The sequence below is a fragment of the Microcaecilia unicolor genome, chromosome 3, assembly GCF_901765095.1.
Source record: "Microcaecilia unicolor chromosome 3, aMicUni1.1, whole genome shotgun sequence".
Lineage (NCBI taxonomy): Eukaryota > Metazoa > Chordata > Amphibia > Gymnophiona > Siphonopidae > Microcaecilia > Microcaecilia unicolor.
Genome location: NC_044033.1, coordinates 412,464,456 through 412,486,255, shown reverse-complemented (window position 1 = coordinate 412,486,255; position 21,800 = coordinate 412,464,456). Strand labels below are relative to the sequence as shown.

The following is a 21,800-nucleotide window of genomic DNA, read 5'->3' as shown; positions in this document are numbered from 1 at the left end:
ATATACTTAAATCACCACTATGTATACTATCTTTAGACGCTGAAAAGGCCTTTGATAGAGTCGGTTGGCCTTTTCTATTTGCGGTACTGGAGAAGGTGGGCATCAAAGGGAGGTTTGTAGAGTGGCTCCATCTCATTTATCAAAGCCCGTCAGCAGTAGTGCGCATTAATGGGACACTGACACGCCCATTTCTTCTACACAGAGGTACCAGACAGGGTTGCGCACTATCACCCCTACTGTTTGCACTAGTGATGGAGTCATTGGCTGCCAAGATTTGAGCGAATCAGGAGATAAGGGGCCTTAAAGGAGGGGGGATTGAAACCAAGATACTCCTTTTCGCAGATGACATTCTGCTCACCTTAAAATATCCTCAAATAGCCCTCCCGGTGGTAGGAGAAGAGATACAAAATTATGGGGCAATATCGGGTTTTAAAAAGTGGAGGAGTGGCCTAGTGGTTAGGGTGGTGGACTTTGGTCCTGGGGAACTGAGGAACTGAGTTCGATTCCCATCACAGGCAGCTCCTTGTGACTCTGGGCAAGTCACTTAACCCTCCATTGCCTGCCGCATTGAGCCTGCCATGAGTGGGAAAGCGCGGGGTACAAATGTAACAAATAATAAAAATAAAATAAATAAATTTTGGCAAATCCGAGGCACTTGATGTAAATATACCTAGCTCTACACTAGCCTTACTGAAAAGGCAATTCCCTTATAAATGGGCTACTAATTACATTAGGTACTTGGGGATAAATATAACACGCCGAATAGAGGATTTATTCAAGTATAATTTCCCAGGTAAGGTACGTGAATTATTTCGGGAAATTGAAAGATGGGAAGGCCTGACACTATCCTGGGTGGGCAGAATTAATGCTATTAAGATGATAATGCTTCCAAAATTGTTATATTTGTTCATGGCACTGCCCATAGACATACCAGATGCCTTTTTTCGAGGCCTACAAGGCAAAGGTTTCTCCTTTATTTGGAGGAAAAGACCACCCAGGGTAAAACGAGACACGATGTACCAACCCTGAGACAGAGGAGGTATGGGGGTTCCTTCTTTTTACGATTATTACTGTGCGGCACACATCAGACTTTTAGCAACTTGGTCCCAGAACACAGAGAAGATATGGGTTGGCATTGAACAACATTGGCTGGAACCATACCCACTTAGAGCGATCCCATGGCTGCCCAAACAGACACTTAAGGAGCTAAGCCAGAGAAGCCCCTATCTCCTACAATGGCCATTAGCAGTATGGATTAAGATAAGGGAACAATTCTTCCCAGAGCGCACTTACTTTCAACATACTTACCTTAGATTTGCTCCTTAGTTCAGCTCTGAAGAATTTGGCAGGGTATATAAAGACTGGGAAGAAATGGGGTTGTATGAACTGGGACAAATGTGTAAAGAGGATAGGATTCCTATGTATCAGGAATTGTGTCAGGAACATGGGCTCTCCCCGCTTCAGGCCTTTCACTATTTCAGGGTGCAAAATCTCATTAAGCGAAAAGCGGGAGAGGAACTTGAGCTAATTGAAACACAGTTGGAAAGGGGGATGACGGGAGGAGGAGGTCGAGGGTGCATTACTAGAATATACAAGGCTCTACTAGCACGAGAGTACCCAGTAGAATATTATACACAAAAATGGGACCTAGGAATGGGAATAACCCATAACCCTTCACAATGGGCAAGGGCTTTTAAATCTTTGCTGCAGGTGTCGGTATCCAGCACTATGGTAGAGAATGGACACAAGATTTTATATAGCTGGTACTACACCCCTAACCGCTTGGCTAAAATGTTCCGACTAAGGAGGAAGTGACATCACAGCTGGCAATGGCAGCTTAGCTTGATAGCTCCCGCTTCCCACAGCTACAAAAAGCAATATTTAGCAGCCATCAGCGATTTTGGACAGCCTGCAACGCGTCCTTAGAAGTTACTCATCTTGTATCGCCATGAGCAAAGCGCATACGGGGCGAAATAAAGACCCTGAGAAGTCCGCAGGAGGGCCTAGTAAGACGCCGAAGCACCACGAGGCAATGGCGCAGGCCTCGCTATCCGGCTCTGACTCGGCGTTATCGCTGGCAGAATCACGGAGGCTACCCGCCAAAAAGGGCGTCTCTGGCGAACTTCGAAAGCTCCTCTCCGGTATCCAGGGTGACATTCAAAAATCCAAAGAAGAAATACTGGACCGGATAGAGGTATTGAGCTCGGACCTTCGGGAGTTGGGGGGACGAGTGGAAGATGTGGAACTGCGGCTGGAAGATCATGCGGAATCCCTGAATGTACATGCGGTGCACTTCCAGGAGGTGGATCAAAAAACGAGGGAGCTAACTTATAAATTGGACGACCTCGAAAATTGGGGTAGGAGAAACAATCTCCGATTTCGCGGAGTTCCTGAAGGCGGTGAAACGGAGGATGTTAACCAAATTGTGCAAACTCTGCACTAATTTACTGGGGACCGAGGCGGCAGCAGCAATGGCAATAGAGCTGGATAGGGCGCACAGAGCCTTGAGTCAGCGGCAGGAGAACAGACCGCGCGATGTAATCGTCCATTTCCACAAGTATGAAGTTAAAGAGCAAATACTTGCTTGCGCCCGGAAGAAACAGGACCTGGAATTTGGGGGAGCTAAAATAACTGTATTCCAAGATCTTTCACAGTTTACCCTGCAATAGAGGCGTCAACTGAAACCGGCTCTGGATGCATTAATTAAAGAGCATATCACCTATAGATGGGGTTTCCCTTTCTCAGTAAATTTCACAATTAAGGGAGCCAAGCACAGAGTCTGCTCACTCGCCGAGGCCTGGGCGTCCCTGCATGCGGCGGGATTAGTGACCTCAAAGGCACCTCCGGGAGCGATGGCACCTGCTACTAAAGCGAAGTTCCAAAAATGGCAGCGGATCCCTGAGTCTACTAAGTGAAGTAACCCGAAGCGGGGAGTAGCGGCAGAGGGAACCTGAACTGGGGCGAAGCAGTCTCGTTGGGGTCTGCAATTTGAGTACAGTGCTTCTGTGGAGATCACTGGGACGATGGACACCCTTGTGGTAAATTGGGGATAATGATCTTAGAGTACTAAAGAATTGTTATGTTGTCAGTTATCCCTGGGATGTTATGTTTGGGGAAGGTTTATTCTCTGCATGTAAAACTGTTTGGAAGAGCGGGGGAATTTGTACGGGGAGATGCTATATGATGTGAGGGTTATGCTTGAGAGACGGAGGGTGGGTATAATAGGGGGATGAGAGAACACGAGGGGAGATGGGGAGTGCTTTTGATCTGTTCCTAGGATGATTGTGTAAAGAAGGACTTAGGGAACGGTGGTTGCGGGGAGATGGCTGGGGGGGGGGGGGGGGGGGGGGCGGGGGAGCTGGGTTGTCAGGAGCACAGTGGGGTACTTTCTCTATTTCCCATCTAGGGGGTTAGCCCCCTCTGGGTGGTGGCTGGATGTGGGGGGAGGGGAGTAGGGAAGGAGGGGTGGGACTTGCACATTTGGGGAATAGGGGGTTGCAGACATATGTAATGGATTGGTATGTAGTGTTCACTTTATATTGTTTTGTTTTGACCACTCGAAATGAGTACGGACTTAAAGGTCTTATCTTATAATGTAAAAGGACTTAATGTGCCCCATAAAAGGCAAAAACTCTAAGTAGTTTCAGCAGCTGAAGCCTCATATAGTAGTGTTGCAGGAGACGCACCTTCGCCGGCGGCATGAGAGACTCCTCTCCCATCCTAACTACCCTAGGGCTTATTTTGCCTCCCCTGCAGATGGCTCTAAGAAGTGCGGGGTGGCGGTGTTGTTCCATAAGATGATATCAGTCCAAATAGTGAAAGTCAAGAGGGACCCAGGTGGGCGTTTTTTGGTTTTACATATCATTATAGATCAAGTTGATATAACAATAGCCTCTATATATGCACCAAATGACCACCAGGGAGCTTTTTACACCAAGGTAACGAACCTCTTAGCTACATTTGCCCAGGGATCCATCACCTTGGGGGGAGATTTCAATGGGGTCATGGATCCGAAACTGGATAGATCTGGGTCTGCTCAGCAAGTAGGGAACAAGGATTCTTTGGCTTTAGGTTCCCTGGCTCACTCCTTGGGGACCCTCGATGTTTGGAGGCTGGGTCATGCACATGTGAGAGATTATACATTCTTCTCTGCAGTGCAGGCCTCATACTCACGAATCGATTATATTTTTCTTGATGTAGCCCTCGTAGAAAGAGGTTCAAGTGCAGGTATTGGCAGTGTGACACTATCGGACCATGCGCAGGTCTGGGTTACACTGCCCAATATTAAGGCAGAGCATAAAGATAAGAGATGGACGCTCAATGCGAGTGTGCTACAAGAAAGGGAGGTTGTGGAGGGATGTAGGAAAGTGCTAAAGGAGTACTTGGAGTTGAATATTGAGTCGGGCCCTCCCCTCAGTACAGTGTGGGACGCTATGAAGGCCGTGTCTAGAGGCTACTTTCTGCAACTAGCCAGTCAAGGAGCCAAGGTCCGTAGGCACCAATTGGCTCAATGTTTGGATAGGATTCAGAAACAAGAGGAGCGGCACAAGGCGTGTGGTTCTCAGGAAGTCCTGGAGGAGCTGCGCAGCCAGCGAATTCAGCTAGATTCCATCTATTCAGAGCACTTATGCCAGCTCCAATCAAGAACGAAAGTTCGTTCCTATGAATTCACTAATAAGGCAGGCCGTCTTTTGGCCATACGGCTGCGTAAACAGAAGGTGGAGAGGGCAGTAACTCAGGTCCGGGAGGTGCGGGAGATATGCTTAACACCTCAGAGGCTTTACAAAGACGTTTTAATTAAATTTTACCAGGAGTTATATGATCAGGAGATTAATCCCTCCGCAGAATCCATCGTAGACTATTTAGCGCAGAGTGAGCTAGCTTCCTTGACAAACCAACAGTGAGCAACTCTAGATGCGTCAGTTACCCCAATTGAAATCCAAAAAGCTATTCAGAATTTACCATCTTGTAAGTCCCCAGGGTTGGATGGGCTCCCTAACAAATTTTATAAGAAATTTATCCCGAAACCTAGCTCCACTTTTGGCTGACTTGTTCAATCAAATTGGGAAGGGGGAGTCCTTACCTCCTTCTATGCTTGAGGCCTGGATAGCTGTGCTACCAAAACCAAATAAAGAGCCCTTAGAGTGTGGCTCTTATCGCCCAATATCGGTATTAAACGTGGACGTTAAAATATTAGCTAAGGTTCTGGCCAATAGACTGGCCCCTCTGCTTCCCACGATCATTCATCCAGATCAAGTGGGCTTTGTTCCACACAGAAAGGCAATGGATAACACGAGGCGAGTTGTAGATATTATATATTTGGCTAAAAGATTTAGAAGGCCTCTGTGTTTCCTTAGTCTAGATGCTGAAAAGGCCTTTGATAGGGTGCATTGGCCATTTATGTATAAAGTTCTGGAGATATTTGGGATTGGGCCACAGTTCCGAGGGTGGATTCAAGCATTCTATAACTCACCAAAAGCGTGCATCAGAGTGAACGGGGGGAATTCTGATTTTTTTTTTTGTTACATTTGTACCCCGCGCTTTCCCACTCATGGCAGGCTCAATGCGGCTTACATGGGGCAATGGTTAAGTGACTTGCCCAGAGTCACAAGGGGCTGCCTGTGCCTGAAGTGGAAATTGGTCCTGGGGAACTGAGGAACTGAGTTCAAAGTCCACCACCCTAACCACTAGGTCACTCCTCCACTCGTTTACCTTACACAGAAGTACTAGGCAGGGGTGTCCTCTCTCTCCGCTGTTGTTCGCTATGGTGATGAAACCATTTGCCTCTAGGGTCAGATCAAATCCGGGGATTACTGGCATTACGATAGCAGGGAGGGAGCATAAATTGTCTTTATTTGCTGATGACGTGCTGCTCTTTGTCCCTCGGCCTTTGACCACATTTCCTGTGCTCTTGCGGGACATTGAGGAGTACTCGGTAGTATCAGGGTTTAGAGTGAATATGTCGAAATCTGAAGCCTTAAACGCGTCACTCCCTACGGAAATGATGGAAGAATTAAAGTCCTTGTACGCTTTTCGGTGGGCTAATAAGAGCCTTCGATATTTGGGGGCGAAAATAACGGCCAAGCTTTCAGACCTTTTTTCAGCTAATTGTAAGGGAATGGCCCGAGCACTTACAGAGGACATGGATAGGTGGGGAGACTTGGAACTTTCCTGGTTCGGTCGTATAGCTGCAGTTAAGATGAATGTCCTGCCGCGCCTGCTGTACTTATTTCAGGCCCTCCCAATCGAGATGCCCCGCAAGTTCTTAGCTGTGCTACAAGATTGTATTGTGCGCTTTGTATGGGCAGGCAAGCGGCCAAGATTAGCGCGGGTCTTCTTATATCAGGCTAGGAATCGAGGAGGGCTTGGGGCATTGGACTGGTTTCAGGGCTACCACGATAAGCATTGGGTGCATATAGAGCAATTTACTGTGGGTGATAGGCCCCTAGGGGCGATTATGTGGCTTCCGAGCTCCCTTAGGTCACTGGGGGAGGGTCTGTGTCCTTCTATATATACTACTCTAGCCAACTGGGATAGTCTTTTTCCACATCGTCGGTGCACACTGTCTTGCCTGTCCCCTATTGCGTACAATCCATTGTTTTACCTGGGAACAGAGAGAGGAACGTTTACTAGGTGGTACAAGGGAGGGCTGCGAACGTGGGGACAACTGTTTGAGGGGGAGTCTCTTATGTCATACCCAGAAGCCCAAGATAAATTTTCAGTAGTGGAGACTGATGAATATGCCTACCTTCAATTACATCATTTCCTTAAAACACGGGCAGTCCGGGAAGTGATGCTTAGGGAACAGTCAGCACTAGAGTACCTTTGTGAGGGAACGGATATGACCAGTGGACTGATATCACGCCTACATAATGTTATCATACAGCAAGCACCTCGATACACTCTTCATGGAGGAGTTGGCAGCGGGAGTTGGGTATGGAAGTAGAGGAGGTGGTATGGGAAAGGATGGAGAGGGACGCGGCGAAGGTGTCATCTCATGTTCCCATTAAGGAGAATGCCATTAAAGTCCTATTTAGGTGGTATATGTCACCTGACCGCCTCCAGCGCATTTACCCAGCGTTGTCAGAGTTGTGCTGGAGGGGCTGTGGGGTTAAGGGTTCCATGGGGCACGTTTGGTGGAACTGTAGGAAAATCAGGGCTTTCTGGAAAGCGGTCCGCAACAGATTGCAGATGTGGCTGGGAAGCCCAGTTCCGTGGCACCCCACAGTCTCTCTCTTCTCAGCAAAAGTGGTGGGACTCTCCCCCATTCAACATCACCTTTTACGTTATGCCACATGTGCGGCTAGAATTGTCATAGCGGCTTGCTGGAAACTCCCTGCAGTCCCACCATTAGCTCGGTGGCTTAAGAAATTGGGGTATGTTTATGAAATGGAAAAGTTAATAGCTGAGAGGTGTAATCAACTCAGTAGGTGGCACTCAACCTGGGATCCTTTTATCATAACTACAAAACCTGCAGAGTGTTACGAGTACTAGTTGTGCAAGTTCAAATAGGGAGGGGGGGTTGGGCGTTTTATATTGTAAAAGTTCTATAAAGATTGAAGTGTTGGAGGCTTTGTTTGTTCATGCACAGTGGCAAATCAGTATACGGGTTTGGGCTTATTGGGCTGGCAATGCAGGGTTTGTGTGTTTTATGCTGATTAGTGTGTTGCTTATGCTATGTGGTATGACATTTTATGTAACATATAAGGTCCATTCCTGCTTTGTTTTGCTGGACAATTGTACTTTCTTTCAATAAAAACTTCATATAAATAAATAAATAAAAATAAAAATGTTCCGACTAAGCTCAGCAGAATGCTGGAGGGCCTGTGGAGAAGAGAGTGATATGTATCATGTCTGGTGGTCCTGTATACATGCGCAAAGATATTGGGCAAGCATCGTAGACTTTGTTTGCTTAGTGACTACTTTACATTATCAATTGAAAATGGAATATTGCCTATTACACTTTAAACCACCCAATATACCACGGCATATACATCAATTCGCCACCCAGGTGTTTGTGGCGGGCAAATTAGTACTTGCAGCGACATGGATAAAACCGAGACTGCCGGACATCTCAGTGGTATTGGAAAAACTGGAGTACATTCAATTGATGTCCAAACTTACTGCCTTAAGAAAAGGGCGTTTGATTCAGCATCAAAAGATTTGGGAACCATATACAGCCTGGATGGCTACCACTGTAAAATCCTAATGCCATATAATTTGCGGAAGGGTGAAATAGGGGAGATGGGAGTAATATCAGAAGACACATCACTGTTATTAAGATTTGGCAATGTTAACGATTTGATCAATTAATGTATTTTGGAGAATTGTAGTGTTTGAACTTTGGCTTGTATAACTTTGAAAATGCAAAATAAAAGATTCAAAAAAGAAAAAGCAGTTCTTATTCGATGTTGCGTGAAAAGAGAGTGTGTTCATGATGTCCCAGTGTTGTCTGATAATTCTGGCTGCCGCCTCTCCACCTGGAGCAAACCTCATCACAAATGTCATCATCAAGTCTGTCTGATCTGTCTGTGGTCTTCTTTGAAGTAGTAGGTCTCTATTGTTGTATTTGACTTGGAGGTATGCCTTTCGCAGGACTTTATGTGGATAGATTCTTTGTCGCAGATTGTCATTAAACCGCTGCGCTTGACTCTCAAAGTCTTCTTCCCTTGTACAGATACGTTTGAATCGCAAAAATTGCAAAAAGGGGAGGCTTTCTCGCAATGCTCTTGGATGACAAACACAACTCAAGAATGGTATTCCTATCTGTTGGTTTTGTGAATACCTTTGTTATGAACCGCTTGTTAGATGAATCTTTACATCCAAAAAATCTATCAAGGTAGTTGAACGCGATAAGGTGAACTGTATCCTGGAATGGCGGTGATTGAGCCATACTTTAAAGTTTTCCAGCTCACTAAGGCTGCCATGCCATAATAAAAATATATCATTGATGTATTGACTCCAAAAGGCTCCCTAATCTCTTCTCATGGTTTCCAATATCATCTTTATGCTGACGACACCCAGCTTTATCTCTCCACACCAGAAATCACTGCGGAAACCCAGGCCAAAGTACTGGCCTGCCTATCCGACATTGCTGCCTGGATGTCCAACCGTCACCTGAAACTAAACATGGCCAAGACGGAACTTATTGTGTTCCCACCCAAACCCACTTCTCCTCTCCCTTCACTCTCTCTCTCAATTGATAACACCCTCATCATCCCTGTCTCATCTGCCCGCAACCTTCGACTCCTCCCTCTCCTTCTCTGCGTATATCCAGCAGATAGCCAAGACCTGTCGCTTCTTCCTCTATAACATTAGCAAAATTCGCCCCCTCCTCTCCGAGCACACCACTCAAACTCTCATCCACTCTCTCATTACCTCTCGCCTTGACTACTGCAACCTACTCCTCACCGGCCTCCCACTTAGCCATCTATCCCCCCTTCAGTCCATCCAGAACTCGGCCGCACGTCTTATCTTCCGCCTCAACCGATATACTCATATCACCCCTCTCCTCAAGTCACTTCACTGGCTTCCGATCAGATACCGCATACAGTTCAAGCTTCTCCTACTCACCTACAAATGCACTCGATCTGCAGCCCCTCCTTATCTCTCTACTCTCATCTCCCCTTATGTCCCCACCCGTAACCTCCGCTCTCTTGACAAATCCCTCCTTTCAGTACCCTTCTCCACCACCACCAACTCTAGGCTTCGCCCTTTCTGCCTCGCTTCACCCCATGCTTGGAACAAACTCCCTGAGCCCATACGCCAGGCCCCCTCCCTACCCATCTTCAAATCATTGCTCAAAGCCCATCTCTTCAATGTCGCCTTCGGCACCTAATCACTACACCTTTTCTCAGGAAATCTAAACTACCCCAACTTGACATTTCGTCCTTTAGATTGTAAGCTCTTCTGAGCAGGGACTGTCCTTATTTGTTAATTTGTACAGCGCTGCGTAACCCTAGTAGCGCTCTAGAAATGTTAAGTAGTAGTAGTTAAGTAGTAGTAAAAGGACATCTTATTCTGCCAAGGTGATTGTGTGAGCCATTTGTCTTCGAAGGCCATCGTATAAAGGTTTGCTAATGTGGGGGCAAAAGTTGCTCCCATTGCAACCCCTAAAGTTTGTGCAAATAATTTATCTTGGGACAGAAAAAAAAATTTTTGACGTGCTAATTTCGTCAATAGTAATATAAACTCTGAAGGGACCTCATGCGGTCTCAGCCGGGTCTCAAGTGTGATCCATATAATTAATGACTACTAACTCATCTTGCGGGATCATTGTATATAAAAATTTAATACCCAATGTCACCATCATGGTGGGGATCTCTGGTAATACTACATTGCTCAGCAGCTGTAAAAAATGTGTTGTAGCTTCAATAAACGATGAACTTTCGGTCACCACCTCTTTGAGAAACGTATCAACGTACGCTGATAGTGTTTCTAACAGAGCGCCCCTCAAAGACAAAAATCGGTCTACTCGGATTAGTTGGATTTTTGTGAATCTTAGGTAGAGTGTATAATACTGGGATCACTGGTATTCTATTATTGAGGAACTGATATTCCTTGCGTGTTAAAAACCTTGTTCTAGACCCATTTGCGTGACCTCTTTAATCCTGTCCTTTAACTCTGGGGTCTGCTCTACATCCAATTCACTATAAGCAGTGGCATCTGCTAATTGTGACTCTACCTCTGTAGTATATTCAATTCTGTCTAAGACCACAACCGCCCCACCCTTATCGGCATGCTTAATCACCACATTCTTATTGTTTCTTAAATTATTCAAAGCTTGCCGCTCCTGTTTACCTAAATTATCTCGGTAACCTACATAATCTGTGTTGTAAAATTTAAGCACATCTCGTAGTACTAGTTGTTTAAAAGCTTCAACGACCGGATCAAGTGGGATAGGTGGTAGCCAACGTGATTTTGTACTTACACGTGATAGTACACCTTGGCTGTCCTGGCCTCCAAAGAAGATTCGCAATTGTATTACCCAGATGAACTTCTCTAGGTTGATTCTAAATTGAAAAGGATCAAAACTGCACGCTGGTACATAGTCTTCCTAGCACTGAACCAGCAGCGGACCCAGACCACAGCAGCCCTGACTCCTCTGCCAAACCACCTCCCAACACATCTCCAAGTTAACCACCTCCCAACACATCTCCAAGTTAATAAAAATATTTTAACCCTACTATGTTGTATTATGAACACAACTTTGTGCGTTACGCGTGAAATTGTTAAGGTAAAATTATGTATCATACCTGATAATTTTCTTTCCATTAATCATAGCTGATCAATCCATAGACTGGTGGGTTGTGTCCATCTACCAGCAGGTGGAGATAGAGAGCAAACTTTTGCCTCCCTATATGTGGTCATGTGCTGCCGGAAACTCCTCAGTATGTCGATATCAAAGCTCCATCCGCAGGACTCAGCACTTAGAAAATTACACCCACGAAGGGACACTCTGCCCAGCTCACCACCGCCGAAACGGGGGAGGGGAATTAACCCAGCTCATCCCCACACAAGTGGGGGAGGGGAATCCGTCCAGCTCATCCCCGCAGAGCGGGGGAGGGACACCACACCCGCCGATGCGGGGGGATCTGGCTTATCCTGCAACCGCAACCGCGGGAGGAGCTGACTGACCCTAACACCGCCGAAGCGGGAGGGGTACAAAGCTGCCCTACAGCCGCACGAAGCGGGAGGGAGTGCCGGCAGAATTTAAATCTCAATCCAGCCCCGTAAAACGGAGGGGAGAGGAATGCAGCAGCTCACTGTAACACAAACTCGTCTCAACTCTTGAAGAATCCAAGTGAAAAAACTTGAACACGAAGTCTTTCTGAAGTAACTGAAGACTAAACTTGAACCTGAAATGCAACCAGAATAAAAACAGTACAGATATCTGGGAGGGGCTATGGATTGATCAGCTATGATTAATGGAAAGAAAATTATCAGGTATGATACATAATTTTACCTTCCATATCATCAAGCTGATCAATCCATAGACTGGTGGGATGTACCGAAGCAGTACTCACCCAGGGCGGGACATTGAAATCCCTGACCTCAACACTGAAGCTCCAAACCGGGCCTCCGCCCGTGCAGCCACAGTCAAGCGGTAATGCTTGGAGAATGTATGAGCCGAAGCCCAAGTTGCCGCCTTGCATATCTCTTCCAAGGAGTAGGACCCGGCCTCTGCCATCGAGGCCGCCTGAGCTCTAGTGGAGTAAGCCTTCAGCTGGATAGGCGGCACCTTCCCCGCGGCCACATAAGCCGCTGCAATGGCTTCCTTGACCCATCTTGCCACTGTAGGCTTAGCAGCCTGCAGACCCTTACGAGGACCTGCAAACAGGACAAACAGATGATCCGATTTCCGGAACTCATTGGTCACTTCCAAGTATCTGATGATGACTCGTCTCACATCCAGATATTTAAGAGCAGAGTACTCCTCTGGGTAGTCCTCCCTACGAAAGGAAGGGAGACAGAGCTGCTGATTCACATGGAAGCGAGAAACAATCTTGGGCAGGAAGGAAGGCACTGTGCGAATAGTCACTCCTGCCTCAGTGAACTGCAGAAAGGGCTCTCGACATGAGAGCGCCTGGAGCTCGGAAACCCTTCTGGCTGAAGTGATAGCCACCAAAAAGACTGCTTTCAACGTCAGGTCTTTCAGAGATGCCCTCGACAAGGGTTCAAAAGGCGGCTTCTGCAATGCTCTTAGCACCAGGTTGAGATTCCACGCAGGCACCACTGAGTGCAGAGGAGGGCGCAGGTGATTAACTCCCTTGAGAAAGCGCACCACATCTGGCTGCGAAGCCAGGGAAGCACCCTTCAGGCGGCCCCTGAAGCAAGCCAGAGCCGCTACCTGGACTTTAAGGGAACTGAGCGACAGGCCTTTCTCCAGACCTTCTTGCAGGAACGCCAACACTGAAGAAATTGGAGCAGTGAAGGGAGAAAGTGAGCCTGCTTCACACCACGCTGCAAAGATACGCCAAACCCTGGCGTAAGCAGTAGAAGTAGAGCGCTTCCTCGCTCTCAGCATAGTGGCGATGACCTTGTCTGAGAAGCCCTTCTTTCTCAGACGCTGCCGCTCAATAGCCAGGCCGTAAGACCAAAGGGGGAGGGATCCTCCATCACCACGGGACCCTGATGTAACAGGCCCTGCTCCACTGGCAGCCGCAGAGGATCGTCGACTGAGAGCCTGATCAAGTCCGCATACCAGGGACGTCTGGGCCAATCCGGACCCACCAGGATTACCCTGCCGGGATGCTTTGCCACCCGGTCTAGCACCCTGCCCAACATGGGCCAGGGCGGGAACACATAGAGAAGCTCTTGAGTCGGCCACTGTTGGAGAAGAGCATCTACTCCCAGGGATCGAGGGTCCCGTCCTCTGCTGAAAAAGCGCGGCACTTGGCAATTGGCCGATGACGCCATCAGATCTAGGCTCGGCTGGCCCCAGCGCTTCGTGATGTCCAAGAACGCCTGAGCAGATAGCTGCCACTCTCCGGGCTCCAAGGTATGGCGACTGAGAAAGTCCGCCTTGACATTCATGACTCCGGCAATGTGGGCCGCTGACAGCTGCTCCAGGTTCGCTTCTGCCCACTGGCATAGATTCATAGCCTCCTTGGCTAGAGGGGCGCTCTTGGTACCTCCCTGGCGGTTGACATAGGCCACAGCCGTGGCATTGTCCGACAGGACCCGTACCGGCTTCAACACCAGTACCGGGATGAACTCCAAAAGCGCCAACCGAATGGCTCTGAGTTCCAGGAGGTTGATAGACCACTTTGCCTCTGCAGGAGACCAGAGCCCCTGCGCTGTCCTTCCCAAGCAGTGGGCTCCCCAGCCCGACAAAGAGGCGTCCGTCGTGACGACAATCCACTCCGGGGTCACCAGAGGCATTCCCGCAGACAACTTGTCTGTCTGCATCCACCAGCTCAGCGCCTTGCGCACTGCTGGGTCCAAGGGAAGGCGCACAGCATAATCCTCCGACATCGGAGTCCAGCGCTGCAGCAGAGATTGTTGTAGTGGTCTCATATGAGCCCTGGCCCAGGGCACTACTTCCATCGTGGCCGTCATAGAGCCCAACAGCTGCACATAGTCCCAAGCCCGAAGAGGAGAGGCTACTAGGAACTGGTCCACCTGAGCCTGAAGCTTGACAATCCGATTGTCTGGCAGGAACACTCTGCCCACTTGGGTGTCGAATCGAACTCCCAGATACTCCAGGGACTGAGTCGGGCGCAGCTGGCTTTTCTCCCAGTTGATGATCCATCCCAGGGAGCTCAAAAGAGCAACTACCCGGTCCACAGCTTTGCCGCACTCTGCATAAGAGGGGGCTCGGATCAACCAGTCGTCCAGATAAGGATGGACTTGTACTCCTTCCTTTCGCAGGAAGGCCGCGATGACCACCATTACTTTGGAAAAGGTCCGCGGAGCAGTAGCCAACCCGAACGGGAGGGCTCTGAACTGGAAGTGTCGGCCCAGGACTGCAAAACGCAGAAAGCGTTGATGAGGAGGCCAGATGGGAATATGCAAGTACGCTTCCTTGATGTCCAAGGATGCCAGGTACTCCCCTGCCTTCACTGCCGCTATAACAGAGCGGAGAGTCTCCATGCGAAAGTGCCGCACTTTCAAGGCCCGATTGACCTCTTTGAGGTCGAGGATAGGCCGGACAGAACCTCCTTTCTTTGGTACCACAAAGTAAATGGAGTAACGCCCCTTGCCAAGCTGACTTTCTGGCACCGGAACGACCGCACCCAGGCGGATCAGATTGTCCAAAGTCTGCTGCACTGCCACAACTTTGACCGGAGACTTGCAGGGAGAGAATACAAACCCGTCTCTTAAGGGTCGGCAGAACTCTAGCTTGTAGCCGTCTCTGATGACTTCCAGCACCCAAGCGTCTGAAGTTATTGTGGTCCACTCGCCCAGAAACGAGGACAGCCGTCCTCCAATCTGCACTGGGGCGTGGACCAAGGCCCCGTCATTGGGTACGAGACCCTGGGGGAGGACCGGAGGGAGCACCTCCGGGACGGCGGTCTCTGCGAAAGGAATGCTGCTTGGGGGAGAAATTCCTCTTAAAGGAAGAGGGGGCAGAGGAACCCGACCTGCCCGGGCGGTACCGACGGGCTTCCTGAAACCGTCCTCTGGAGGTACCGGGACGAGTACTAGCCCGAGCCCTGACCTCTGGTAACTTCTTGCCCTTAGACGTGCCGAGATCGGTCACGATTTTGTCCAGCTCGACCCCAAAGAGCAGCTTGCCTTTAAAAGGCAATCTAGCCAGGCGGGATTTAGAGGCGTGGTCAGCAGACCAATGTTTCAGCCAAAGCCACCGCCGCGCAGAGATTGTCTGAGCCATGCCTTTAGCTGAGGCCCTCAAGACATCATACAGCAAGTCTGCCAAATAGGCTAAGCCCGATTCCAGGGCCGGCCAATCAGCCCTCAAGGAATGATCCGAGGGGGAAGCCTGCTGCACCATAGTCAGGCACGCCCTGGCCACATAGGAGCCGCAAACTGAGGCCTGCAAACTTAAAGCAGCCGCCTCAAAGGACGACCTTAAGGCCGCCTCCAATCTTCTGTCTTGGGCGTCCTTTAGGGCCGTGCCACCTTCCACCAGCAACGCCGTTTTCTTAGTCACCGCAGTGATTAAAGAATCCACGGTAGGCCACAGATAGGCCTCACGTTCACTTTCAGTCAAAGGATAGAGGCGGGACATAGCCCTAGCCACTTTAAGGCTCGCTTCAGGGACATCCCATTGAGCCGAAATTAAGGTGTGAATGGCATCATGCACGTGGAAGGTTCTAGGCGGGCGCTTCGTCCCCAGCATAATGGCAGAGCCAACAGGGGCTGAGGGAGAGACGTCCTCCGGAGAGGAAATCTTCAAAGTGTCCATGGCCTGTATCAACAGGTTGGGCAAATCCTCTGAGCTAAAAAGCCGCGCTGCAGAGGGGTCATCCGCTCCATCCGAGCGGGGATCCGTCTCCTCCAAGGAATCCGCAAAGGACCGTTGGGAGATACGCTGCCCTCATCTACATCGGAGGAGACAAAGTCCTCCAAGGCCTGGGAATCAACCCGAGGGCGTTTACCTCTGGGAACCTCAACCTCTTTACCAGACGAGGGAGCAGGGGCAGCGTTTTGCATAAGGAAGGCCTGATGCAGCAGCAAAACAAACTCGGGGGAGAAACCCCCCAGACTGTGCACTTCCGCAGCCTGGGCTACAGCCCTAGACGCACCCTCAACCGGCGCTCGCAAGAGCGGGGGAGAGACATGCTGCGCATCCAAAATGGCGTCCGGCGCGACACTCCGCGAAGTAGCCGCGCGGGAAGAACGGCGCTTAACTTTAGCCGCTTTTGTGCCGTCGCCCAAATTAAGGGCGTTCATGGCATTAATGTCTCCAACCTCAAGGGCGGCCCAAGAAGAAGCCGTCCGAGCTGCGTGGCCGGCCAAGATGGCGGAGGCGAGGAGCGGGAGATGGGCGTTTATGGCGGGAAAAACCGCCACGCCGGAGGAAGGACCGGGACATTCATCGGTCACGAAACTGTCACCCAACAAGGGCGAATCAGGCTTTAAGACCCCCGCATCCCCTCTAGAAGCGCTCAAGCGATCCGGGGAGCGACTCTTTGCGCCCTCGCCCTCCGACGCCATATGCCACGAGGAGAAGAATCGGGGAACCCCCTGCCCGCTATAAAAAGGTAAAAATTACCTGCTTGCCACTCCGAGCTGTAACGACCTGGTGTCCCAGTGAGTAGCTGCAATAAACGTTTAAATAAACGTCGAAATAAACGCCTTTAAGGACGTTCAAAACTTTTTTTTTTTTAACGGAGCCAGCGGGAGGGGGGAGAAAAGGAGGGACCTGGCACCACCAGGTTTGCACTTGCTCCAAAGAGCCCTCAACCCCAGGCACTCAACAAAACCTAAGAATTAGGCTTGGAGGCCTAGCCAGAGCTGCTGCTGTGTGTGACCACCACCTGCTGAGATAGAGAACATACTGAGGAGTTTCCGGCAGCACATGACCACATATAGGGAGGCAAAAGTTTGCTCTCTATCTCCACCTGCTGGTAGATGGACACAACCCACCAGTCTATGGATTGATCAGCTTGATGATATGGAATGCAATTTTATAGAATTAAGAAGGGGGGGGGGTTACGTTTTCCCCATGAGAAAGGAGCCACACAGACATCACAGCTCTAAATTTCAAAGTCACCAATAGGAAAAGTACCTTAAGAGGCAATGGCAGTGCAGAACGAAAAAAAGATCTATGCAATGGGAAAAAATTGGGCTAAACTAAAAGAAGCTATAGAAAAAAAAAACTATTTCTTATAAGCAAACATAAAAATAAGAAAAACTAAAACTGCATTTCAAATATATACCGGATCTCTGAAAAAGGAGCACAGAAAAGAAGAATCCTATATAATAATTCTCACCTCCAACCTTCTGAGACTGCCTGGAACCGTGGTTTCTGGCCAGAGCAGCTCAGGAAAGTGGAGTAGATAAAAGTGACGTCATTCCTGAAGTGCCACTGACTGGCTGCGCCTCCGAGTCCAGCCCGACGCCCAGAAAACAACACAAACTGTGACGACCCAGGCAAACCATGACCCAGCCAGGGGGAGGAGTAGGCACTCCTCCCCCTGCCTAGGAATCGCTGCACACCGCCCTCAAAAAACTGCCACCTGCCCTCCCTCTCCCGAAACTGCCGCCCACCTAGCAAAAACCCACCGCCCCGAAGCGCTGCCCTTCCCCGGATCCCCCGTAGAGCTGGATTTATTTATTGCTCCGGAAAGCAATAATAGAGGGAGAAAGGGCAGCGTGATGACGTCGAGGGCAGGCGAATGACGCGTCTCAAGCATGACGTGCCAACAGCCCCCCGTCCACCTCGCCGTCGCTCCCCCTTTCACTCACTCCCCTCCATCTGCCACCGGCACGCCGCCCGGCCCCTCACAGCGCCTCTCACCTCCAAGAATTTACTCAGACGAGGGCGGGACAGGGAGGGAGGCCCGAAGGGGAACGAGCAGCTGTTGCCTCTGCTGTAGCACCTTTACACGGAGGTGAGAGGCGCTGTGAGGGGCCCACCCCACCCACTCAAGCAACACTGACCCCCCTGAAAGCCCCTGAACCCCCTCCAAGTCCCCACCGTCGCTGCACCTCCCACCCCGCCGCCTCCGAGTCTTCCCCAGTACTAGACAAAGAAAACAAAAGCAACAGAGCATGTTCAGAGCTCCTCCCACCAGAAAGAAGAGGTGAGCCTATTTAGTTCCCTGTAAGCAAGGAAGCCAATTTGGTTGATCTCTATTTCCACTCTTCCGTGCAGCCGTCATTGCTATACACTCAAAATAAAGCAAGCAAATGTATGAGCTGCTGCATCCAGGTTGTCCTTTATTATTGGTCCATCTGTAACAACTTTAAAGCTGTTTCATTTGGACCCCCCTCCAAGCCCACAGCCACTCCCTCACAGTTCACCATCCGCCCCCCCCCCCCCCAAACATTCACACACACACAAAAAAAACTGATAGCCACAAAAAACACAACCTAAAGGAACCCTCACTTTCAACCCATCACCACAGGAACGCAGACCCCCCCCCCCCTTCAAAACCCCCTCCCCACTCCCTCACAGTTCACAATCCCCCACCCCCCTAACATTCTCACTCACACACACCATCACACCCTCCGAACTAGCCAAACCTACCTTTCGCACCCCTCAAACAAAATTCTGAAAAAAAATCTATATCTATCACACACACACAAACACTTCACTAATGACGACAAGCTACAATACGACCTGAAGCTGGTTGGCCACCACAAGCAGGCGGCGGCCGACCACAGGGCCGTGGCGAACACCTGGAAACTTATGCACTGGTGAGTTGCAGGGGAATGGGAGTGGGGAGGGAGGACAGCCTGTAAATAGGACGAGAGGAAAGGGGGCCGTGGAACTCGGAGGGGAGAGAGGGTGGCGTGGGACTCAGAGGGGACAGAAGAAGACAATGAGGGAGGGGGGGGGGAATAATCTACAGAAACTACTACTACTTAACATTTCTAGAGCGCTACTAGGGTTACGCAGCGCTATACAAAATACACAAAGGACGGTCCCTGCTCAAAGGAGCTTACAATATAAAGAACGAAATGTCAAGTTGGGGCAGTCAAGATTTCCTGGGTAGGGGTGTAGAGGTTAGGTGCCGAAGGCGACATTGAAGAGGTGGGCTTTAAGCAGGGATTTGAAGATGGGCAGGGAGGGGGCCTGGCATATGGGCTCGGGGAGTTTGTTCCACGCGTGAGGTGAGGCGAGGCAGAAAGGGCGGAGCCTTTGATTGGGAGGATGGAGATGGGGACTTGGACATTGGGTGAAGAGGCTGAGCAGGTACTGGATGATCCACTAAGGATTCAGGTACCTTATAGTGGGAAAGGGGAAACACTGTCTCACACACATACACACACACTCTCTCTCTCTCTCTCTGACACACAAGCACTCTTTTTCTATCACACCCACACACTATCAGACACACACTCTCTCTCCGACACACAAACACTCTCTGTCAGACTCTCTCTCTCTCTCTGACACACTCTCTCACACACAAACACTCTCTGTCAGACTCTCTCTCTCTCTCTGACACACTCTCTCACACACAAACACTCTCTGTCAGACTCTCTCTCTCTCTGGACACAAAAAAAAAACCTTGCTAGCGCCCGTTTTCTTTAAAACAGAAAGCGGCCTTTTTTACTAGTATTAAATAAAGCAGAATGAGGCAAGAAAATTAGAGCTAAACTAAAAGAAGCTATAGAAAAAAAAACAATATTTCTTATAAGCAAACATAAAAATAAGAAAAACTAAAACTGCGTTTCAAATATATAAGGGATCTCTAAAAAAGGAGCACAGAAAAGAAGAATATAAAATAAAGCAGAACGAGGCAAGAAAATTAGGGCAGATAAAGACTGTGTACAAAGAAAACAAGTGATGTAATACAACTTTTTTCAGTTAACCTGGTATGAAGAGCGATGCGAAAGGTGTAAGTGTTAGATTAAGGGGAAAAAATTGCAAAGTGCGTGACAAAAATACTAAACACGGAGTGGGATAAAACATTTAAATGTAAAGAGAAAATAAAGACAAACCATTAACACTCAAATCTTTGAAAAGCGGTATAAAACGTAACCAGCTATGAAAAAAACTATACCTTACAACTGTTTTCGGCCTAACCTATAAAATAAACAATTAACTATTTAGCACCTAACAATAATAAACCTATTTTTCACCCCCATAAAACAAAGTTTTGCAAGTAACTGCGTGTGCGCATGCGCGTGCAATGCCAGTCACAGCCAGAGATGGAGCGGTTGCTGGGCTGGCTGGCTGCGCCTGCTGTCTTCTTTCCTTCAGACAGACACAGGGTGAGACACAGACACGCATACACCTACACCAGGACCAAAAAAAAAAAACCTAAAAACCTTAGGTTACTCCCTTCCTCGCCCCACAGTACACAGAAAACCTACTCCCCCCCCCCCCCTAGAAAAAGATGAAAACCCCCTCCTCCAACTACATTCTCTCCCCCCCTCCTCCTCCCAACCACCACAGGGAATTTTCTCTCACACAAAAGAGTTTTTACTTTGATTTCCTATTCTCCAGCCGCAGCACTCACCGGCATGTCTTCCTCCGCTCTCTGCCGCCGCTTAGACGAGCGGGTGCGGGACGATATAAAATGACTACTGCCACCGGTGCCGGTACTGTTGCTACCACCGCCGCCACCGCTGCCAGTGCCTCTTTGGCCGCGGTGCGCGCTCAGCCGGGTGTTCACCATACTGTAGTGCCGGGGAGGGGTAAAGCGCCCTCCCCCGTTTTCTGTGTATGAATGTAAGCGCACTAATCAACCCACGGGAAAAGACAGACAAAAACCCGGACAAGAGCGCGAAACCTTCTCTCAAGCAGAGCCGCTGAGCGCCATTTCTCGCTCTTTCTCTTTCTTTCACAAGCCCCGCCACTTCTAGCGCCTTCCGCCGGAGGGCGCCTACGAAGCTAACCCAAGTTCCTTAGTCTCTGGGTTACTCTCTAGTACTGGACTACCACTCTATGGCAGCGTGAGTTACTCTCTAACCTCGTACGGTGATTCTATGATGCAAGTGTGTGACTTTTGAAGGAGGCGGTACTAAGTTTGCAGCTGAGGAAAGGAGGTTTAGCTCCACCTCTTACGTTGCAGTGAAAAGGGGAAGCTGGGCTTGGCAGTATATGGGGGGAAGGAGATAGAGACGGGGTTTTTTTTATTAGCTTTTTGAGGGAGTTGGGGAAGAAATATTTATTGAAATAAAAGTTGTTATTGTGGATTTTGTTATGTTTGGCATTACCGAAGCCTGAAATCTGTTCCTGCTCTGACCCCTCCCCCAGGATATAGTGTGTGTACTTTTCGTGTGGAGATGCTGGAGGCTCTTCCGGCGCTGTCATCACAGACAAGACATCGGCTGTCCTGATTTGAACCTTTTTTTCCCCGTGTTTAAAGAATATGGTGGCTTGTTTTAAATCCGTTTTATTCGTTTTTGCTGAAGAAAAGATCAGTTTTTAAGATGTATTTTCACTGGGTGGAGAAAGCCATGTTTATCATTGTCCCCAGAGATTTTTATATGCTGATTAAAAAAAAAATAGATTACAAATAGCAAGTATGTGGTGTGAACCTTTCTGCCCAATTGCTTGGAATAGCTGAAGAAGATATTCTTCATCTTCTGCCACTGAAGGCTTTAACCCTTGACGTCCATGTTAATTTAGTTATACCTAAATATAATACAGCTTCTAGAAGACTGTTGCAGGGCAGTGTTTACAAAACTGAATTCCAACCATGATGATTAACAGG

The 21,800-nt window shown here is 49.0% G+C and overlaps 1 protein-coding gene across 1 annotated transcript in view; it reads right to left on the bottom strand.

The window, feature by feature from the left end:
• ATAD2B (ATPase family AAA domain containing 2B) overlaps positions 1 to 20,923 on the bottom strand; it is a 714,191-nt gene extending 693,268 nt beyond the window's left edge. Inside the window, 1 exon segment of the mRNA XM_030198808.1 lies at positions 20,601 to 20,923. Within this exon segment, the coding sequence (XP_030054668.1) occupies positions 20,601 to 20,759 (159 nt within the window). The 5' untranslated portion in view covers positions 20,760 to 20,923.
• Positions 20,924 to 21,800: the final 877 nt, after the last annotated feature.